Source organism: Oxyura jamaicensis, chromosome 13 (genome assembly GCF_011077185.1).
Source record: "Oxyura jamaicensis isolate SHBP4307 breed ruddy duck chromosome 13, BPBGC_Ojam_1.0, whole genome shotgun sequence".
Lineage (NCBI taxonomy): Eukaryota > Metazoa > Chordata > Aves > Anseriformes > Anatidae > Oxyura > Oxyura jamaicensis.
Window position 1 is genome coordinate 16276120 of NC_048905.1, and position 8300 is coordinate 16284419.

At 44.4% G+C, this 8300-nt stretch overlaps 1 protein-coding gene across 1 annotated transcript in view; it reads right to left on the reverse strand.

Annotated features, from left to right (window-relative positions):
- Positions 1-4558, reverse strand: part of PCBD2 (pterin-4 alpha-carbinolamine dehydratase 2) — a 25925-nt gene extending 21367 nt beyond the window's left edge. Inside the window, exon 1 of the mRNA XM_035338678.1 lies at positions 4345-4558. Within this exon, the coding sequence (XP_035194569.1) occupies positions 4345-4421 (77 nt within the window). The 5' untranslated portion in view covers positions 4422-4558. The remainder of the gene's footprint in view (positions 1-4344) is intronic.
- Positions 4559-8300: the final 3742 nt, after the last annotated feature.

An 8300-nucleotide genomic window follows, 5' to 3' on the forward strand; every position in this document is an offset into this window, starting at 1 on the left:
AAACACCTTAGTATGTTTAAATAAATCTCAAGACTATTCTTGCTAATTTAGACAGGTGATCTGTACTTCCAAAGTCATCTTTTCAATGCTGTAAGTGCCTTAAAAGATTACACTAAAAATTGATTTATTTTTTTTTTGAAAAGTAAGGACAATGAATGCAACTTAATTCTAGAGGGAAGCGGTAAATAAATTGCACCCACACAATGAGGGAATCTTTGGAAGTGATTCTAAACCTTACGAAGAACTGCCACTACGTCAGAAGTCACGGAATACAGTGAGCACCTAACCCCCGTGTATCGTAGGTGGAAAGCAGTCACCTGTCAAGAGCTGTAAAACAAATTTTGGGATTTTTATTATTGCTGGTATTACTGTACCCACAGTACAAAGCAACTACATACAGTTAATATTAAAATCTTTTTCAGACAGTGGAATAACTCATTTGAAGTACATTGTGTTTTAAAACTTATTTTTCCTCTTTGTAGTTCATGTTACTGACAAAATAATTTAGAACATCACCATTCACCAGCAAATCCCTGTAAGGTTTTATTGCTTCAGGAATACATGAGCAAAAAGTCAAGTACGATCTGTGTGGGCCAATACATCCTAATTCCACCGTGCTTACCACATCGGCCATGTGGAAGCATTAGTTCTTACATCCGTAGGTTCTGTAAAAAGACTCCATCATTCCATCAAAGCAACTCGACTCCTGAGCCAAGCAGTGCCACGTACACAGGCAGAAATACTGCAGAAATCTTACCCTTTATACAAAGTCTGGGACCTCTTCAGAAGAGCCAAGTAGAACTGCATCACATATTTACATTAAAGTTCATGAAAAATAAGCAGGTCGGGGGACTTCAATAAATACTTTCTTAGTTCGTGTTTCTCCGTATTTGTTTACTTACCGCTTTAACTGCCTCAGCTGGCTTGTTACAGATTCAGTAGTCGATAAATAAAGCCAACCAACAAATTCAGTAGTTCATTCTGATGTAGTTCCAGTCCACACAACTTCCCGATTTTACCGACACCCGGGAAATTCTGTCCATGTTGCAGCATCTCAGATTATTCTTGATGTTCATGCTCTTGTCCTGGGATCAGCCACCGAATGCTCTCAGTTCGAATGGTAGCATACATGATAAAGCTGGCCAGAAAGAGCAAAGAAAACAGGAGCAGCCAGTCTACTCCTTTTGTCAGGACACTTGGCAGGGGCCCGGCCCAGTCTTCCTCCGTCACAGTCACATCGCTTTTAGCTTCTATACCTGAAAAAGAAAGCATTCGGTCAAGCCCCGTAATGATCATTAGATACAGAGAAGCCTGTTTTATTTGGAGCTTTGTTCTGGTTCTCAAATTAAGGCACGGGCAGTTAGACTTCGCATTTTGCTGAGGCAGTCCTTGTATTTTAACACGTTGAGCGTACAGTTTGCTTATATAAAGGCAAAACGTTCTCAAAGTGCTTGCAAATTTTTGTAACAGGAAAAGGGTTGTTTGTCCTTCCACAGCAGGGCCTTTTGTACCTTTGCGGGGGCGTTGTTTTAAAATATCTCTGCTGTGTTAGCAAATGTAACAACTTCTGGCCTCTAATGAAGGCCATCACAGGCCTACACATGGGGTTTTTGGTTTTCCTTCCTGAACACAGCACTGTAGGACCAGAGAGGCACGGAGCTCACAACGTGGACAGCCAGATCAAGGAAACTGGAGTCCTTTTGTCCCCTCTAGCACAAAAATAGAAATTGTCTTTTTCCCCAGCTGCCATGCATGGTAATGTTCCCACGGTTCACCTACCTTTATTCCCAAATTAAATATTTGGGCATGAAGATGTGCTCAATACCTCTTGATAAACCCCTCCAATTCCCCCTACCCTGTGAGAGCAGCCCAATAAGCTCCTGGTTTCAGCGTGCCCCAAAGCCCAGCTGACTGCAGCAACCTCTGCCAGATCCTCTCAGGGTTCTCATCAAATTCACCTTAAATAACAATCAATGGGAGGAGGAAAGCTGCATTTGGAGCTAAAAGCCCACCTGTTCTTCCTTTTGATGCATCAGAGCTGATTTACAAACCTGTTTGATTAAAAATGAAGTCTTTCAGTGTTTCCAGCGTTCTGTCTGTATGATTAAATCTCGCCATAGGTTTAGCGCCTTGGAAGAGGAGGATATTGGGCACGGCTACAGTTCCAAACCTAGTTGATAAACTGTTGAACATAAAACAAATACAAGGTATGAGGAAAATAAATCCACCGAGAAAGAAACAAAGGTAGCCACAAAGTGTCAGTTTTACTAAATTAATTTCTCTCTTCATAAGGAAACAACATGTAACCACTTTGTGCAGTATTAGGGAGGTTTCCTAATGAATTATGTCAATAATGCAAGATTCAGCAGTGAATCAATACGTTACTTCTTCACACGTGTCACATGGATAAAAGCTTTGTTACTGAAGGATATATACAAGGGTGGATGGAATATTTAGCGCTTTGCAGCATAATGAAACCCAAAAGCCAGCTAACAGAACAGAGCTTCCAGTTTACTTATAGCTGTTGTTGGAGTAGTAGTTCCTTTCTGTAACGCTGTCCATTGGAAAAAAAAATGAAAACAGCACAGCCAAAAATAAAAGGGGCACATAATTATTTATATTAAACATTAAAATGAAACACTCCTGTTTCTAAAACACAGAACTTGCTCTTGTAAATAAGACACCAGAGCATAGGACGTGTAAATTACCTGCTGTGCTGTGATGCGTCCAGTGCCAGGAAGCGAAGAGTTGGAAACGCTCGAGGTAAAGAATTAAAATGAGGGGCCAGACTAACAGAAAAGCGGCACCACGGAGTATAGAACAAGACTAACGTACAGTCACTGCTGTTTGGGTTTAGGAACTCCATCAGATCCTTAAAGAAAGCGGAAAAGACACAGATAATGAAACATTTAAAAGAATAATCCTACCTAGAAATGCACCATTCAGCAAACAATTAGGCACTTGACAATATTTATCAAGCAGCTGCACATTTGTTTTACAACATTTAAAACATTTGTTTATCTTTTCAAGAGGTTAAACAAATTTATTAATTAAAAAAACATCCTCTATTACAAGAAAGAACTAGAAATAGGCACTGGTACTGGCACTAAGTGCCATTAACAATTCTAGAGACACTAATGCACAGTGCATGAAGGCTGGCCATTTCTTCCAGGCACACAGGCTTGTGGATTGAGCCATTTCTCCACTTTTTCTACTCAGAATGACACAAACAGCTTTCTCTCTCAGACTTTTTTCCCTTGTCAATATCAGAAAGTCTGTAACACAAGGAAATCCACCAAGTCAAATACTTAAGAAACAGACACAAGCAGCACAAAGCCCTAAAACAGGTGGGCTGCCTACCTGGGACACGTTCAGGATCTGCAGCGTGAAGTTGCTGATCCCAGTCACGTTCCTCTCCTCGCAGGCCACCTTGGGGGTCTTCACGCTCTCAGTGCCGTTGGGCTCCTCAGCAGTGCCAGGCAGCACAGTCTCCAGCACAACGGGTGAGCCTGCTGCGTGCTCGTGGCCCTGCGTGTCGGGCTGGACAAGGGGAGCCGTGGGTCTGCTCCCTGCTCCACACTCCGCACTGTCGCCTGCTGCTGCCTCGCAAGTCCCGGTCGTGGCGGCAGCGGACTCCTGCTCTTCCTTCACCTCCCCTGGCACCACCGAGAGCCCCACGGCCTGCTGGGCTGGGAGCTCGCTGCCCAGCATCGCGTCAGCCATTTCAGCAGTCCGGTACCGCACCGCTTCGCCGCTGCCAACCTGTGCGGAACCACCAGCAGCAGCTGGGGGGGTCCCAGCGGCGCTCAGCTCTGTCACAGCCCCTGCACCAGAATCACCATTACGGTTGGAAAAGCCTTACAAGATCACCTGGTCCAACCATCCCCCTGCCACTGTCATCAATTGAACCGTGTCCCGAAGCACCAGGTCCAACCTTTCCTCGAACACCCTCACGACGGTGACTCCACCACCTCCCTGGGCAACCCATTCCAACGCCTGACTGCTCTTTCTGAGAAGAAATGTCTCCTCATTTCCAACCTGAACCTCCCCTGGCGCAACTCGAGGCCATTCCCTCTGGTCCTATCACTGATTACCTGCGAGAAAAGGCTGACCCCCAGCTCCCACACCTTCCTTTCAAGTAGCTGTAGAGAGCAATGAGGCCTCCTGCCTCCTCTCCCCCAAACCAAACACCCCCAGCTCCCTCAGCCGCCCCTCACAGGCCTTGTGCTCCAGGCCCTCCACCAGCACCCCGATGCCCTTCTTGTACTGAGGGCCCAAACCGAGCTCAGCACCGAGGAGCAGCCTCGGGCTTGGAGCACGTCAGAGGGAGGACACCAGCCCCGCGCCCCGCTCGCCCGCCGCCCCTCACCGGCCGCCAGGGCCCCGCCGAGCCCGGCCAGCGCCAGCAGCAGCCGCCACATCCCGGCCCCGCCGCGCTCCGTCTCCCCGGACAACGGCCGCTTCCGCCGGGGCTCCGGGCACCGCTTCCGCTTCCGGTTCGACCGCCGCTTCCCGCCACTGCGCAGTGCGTGGTGGCGGCGGGCAGGCGGGAGAGAGGGCGGCGGGCGCCATCTTGGGCGCGCTGGGGCGGGCGGCTCCGAGGACGCCTCACGGTTATGGTGGGGTTATCCGCAAACCGCTGGCGCTCAGCGCTCTAGGACAATAAAGTGTTCACATAAACTGCACATAATAAAGGACTTTTACCCAATTTTCTCGACTTTGCCCCCGGAATTGTCCCACCGTCCCCCAGGGCAGCAGCCCCGCCTGGGGCTGCTTCCACCTCCCCCTGCACCAAGAGGCACGGATTTAACTCGGCTTGTGTCTTCACCGGCTCTTGAGGAGCTTTTCCGTACAGCCAGATGGGTAAAAAGCCCACAAACTAAAGGCATCTAAGCGTATATATATTTTCAGCTAAAAAGAAAAGAGAGGGCCTGTCCATCCTATCAAGCCAAGCTTCCAAGCTGAAAGGCATGATAAATATTAAAAAACGACGGTGACAGAATTAGTTCTTACTTTCTTTCAGTTTAATACTGAAGCTTCATGACTATTTGGGACATTTGGAAAGTGAACATAGTACTTCGATTGCCTTAAAACCTTCGGCACCACACAACGAGACTGGGCCAAAACACGCGTCTGTCAAAGCACTGAACCAAGAGCATGACCTAGGAGTCGGCACCACACATACATACTGCGGGAAACAACGCCAAGGAAAACACTGTACGTGCACATAAATTAATATGGATGCCGGAGCTTTATTATGGAAATGGGATTTTTGTCTTTGCTTTTACTGTGGGGCACATCAACTCCCTTCTTAACGGCGCACGTTTTATTTCTTGGAAAAATGTTTTTATTTTTCTTACCTTCCAAGTTTCATTTGCATGAACATTAATATTGAAACTATGGTAGCCTAAAGATATAAAACATAAGTGAGGCTTGCAAATAGAAAATATTTAATTAGACCGGTTGATACAGATCAAGCAAGCAAACTTGAGAGCCAACGCAATAGCAATCCATGTTGCTGTGGGCTAGTCGAGAAAAACTCCCCCGTTCCTAATTGTGGCAAGGAAAGTGGCATTTCCAAGCTCAGCCTCATTTCTTCCTCCTGGCCAAGGACTACCTGTGGTTCCAGCTCTTGGCTCTGCGCCATCAGTCTCTTGGAGTCCTTCACCTACCGATGCCCTGGATGGTGTCAGATCTCAAACACGAGCGATGGTGTTTCAAATCTCTAAAACAACCGATCGCTTTGTGGCAACATACCTGCATCTGAGACACTTCTCATATTTAATCCTAACATAATACTCTTCCTACCATAACAGAAAGCAAAAATGTTGTGCAATATGGCGTACTTTTTTTGTTGTTGTTTTTTAATCAGCAGCATAAAAAGTGTTAATGTAACACAAATTAACTCCTGGGAATTATAGATAGGCTTTATACCTGAGTCACAGCAAATGTACTAGCCCAGTGCTTACACATTATACAGACAAGGCACATTAAGATGCCTGCCAGTTTTGTTGCACAAAAGTTTTGGTGGCTTACATTTTTCTGATGTTTAATGCCAAATGTCTGTTTTCAGGAAAAACTAGTAAAAAAAAAAAAAATACATTGCTTTGCATCTATTCAAAAATCTTGGATACATTAGAATAGCTCTGTTTGTTAGGGAAGGATCTGAAATTTTGCAAACGGGAGGATTTGCGTAACTGAGTCTTCTGTTGCACCCATGGATGTACACCAAAACTTCGCGGTCATTTGTGCATCTTATATTTCAGCAGCTGAATTTCACACACCACCACAGATTTCAGTCATGCTGGGCAAGCTCCTTCATGGGCAACATGGCAAGAAAAGGAGTGAAAGACAGACTGGGACAGAGACAATACCATGATCTTCAAAACAAGTTTCCACTCGTGTAATCCTGACACGTCCTCACAGCTACAATTTTCTGTGTATGCAACAACACAAAGATTAGGTACCAGAAAACAAGACAAGCATCTGAGTTGGAACACAGGCTGAGGTTGCATGGATAACTTCAACCTACACCTGAATTTGGGATGTGTGCCTTTGTAATCTTTGTTTTCTCAACATGGCCACAGTTGAATATTTAAAAATAGGACCACTTGAAACAGCAAATACACTTTCTAGTTTTATGCACATCTCAAAGGCCTACTCTAAATAATCAAACTCACACTAATTGTTACTGTGATATTTTTTCACTAATTAGAACAAGCTTTTGTGGTATGAAAAAAAAAAAAAAGGCAACATGAAAGGCACAATGATTTATCTGCCTCCGATCATTTAAATAACACCTAACAATTCCACAACATTCTTCAGCTTCAAAGTAGTTAAAAGTTGTTATCTAATGATTCCTTCCAGCAACCTTGCAAGATAAGCCACGTATCCACTGATGGGAAAAAATGAGCCCTTGCCATCCCTAGGCCATGCAGGGAACCTGGGTGACAGCCAGCTGCAGAAGGCAGTAGCTTTCAGGCTGCCAATCCGGTATGGTCAGGCCCCACCTCTCTCAAATGTTAAACAATACACGCAGAGCCACAGGCAGAACTCTGATAAAAATAGCACACAATGCAAGTCAGCCCTTTACTTTTAGTTATTACAGCTTTACATGATTAACAGTTAAAACTATTTTCATTCGTCTTGGTCCAAAAAGACACACCACTGAGCTAACATACCGCATAGATACGACATTGCTAACTCACACTGTACTACTTGAGCTACTTGAAGAGATACCGTCGAGACAGGTATTTCCCAAAAGCATAAAGATGCCAGTCCAGCCCCAAAGCAAGCTTTGGTGTCTCATCATACACATAAATGGAATTATCAGGAAGATATAACCACCTTAAAGCTTCCTTTAAGACGTCCAGCTTGCATAGCTGACAACCCAACATTGCTGGTCTGTCTGCATGAATAAATCATAAACTGGTTCTGTCATCAGAAACGCTGCACCTGGCATCGCACGCCAACTGTATACCGAGGGAGCAGATCGCATTGCAATTTTTATCTTCCAGTTTATTACACAGCAGAGAACACAACAATCATGCAAGCAGAAAAGCAACACAGCTAAAAAGCCTGAATTGTTGCATGATATCGTTTATCAATGACAACATCCAATGCTCAAGGTTCTGTTAAAAAACAACAAACAAACAAACAAAAATTAGTTCCTTCAAGAAATCACATCCAGGAACTGATCTTTAGACCAAAACTACAACAGACTGTAGTCTAACTCTGTTGTAAAATGAATCTGTTGAAAGCCACTTACAATCCAAAAAAATAAATTAAAAAATATTTACAATACAAAACCAAAACGCATGTCTGATTAAAAGCAACTTGAAGTCTGTAAAGTAGCTTCAACTATGGCTTCTGAAATGTTTCAGTACTAGACATATTCAGGGTCTCCGAAAGTATGTGGAAGAGAAAATGGGTGCTGTTAGTGTGCAAGGAAAGGAAGCAGTCCTAGCAAACCAGATTGTAGCTTTGCATACATCAGACCGCCCATCGTGCCACATAGTTATTGAACATCTTCAGTAGAGGGGTAAAAAGAGGGGTTCAGTTGTATGCAGAGCACATCAGCACTAAAAATAAACCAGAATATTGCTAGGATGGAGGGATAAATATGATATTCAATGAATAGTGAATGACCACCATTCCAATAAAAGTTTAGTGTGCAAGTACTCTCAAACTGATTCCCACATGGATAGGAAGAAAATTAACAACTTACTACGTATTCATACACAGTAATCACTCCCCTCCTCCTTTCTTCTCCTATTTGAGTGAAGGGATAAGAACTACTA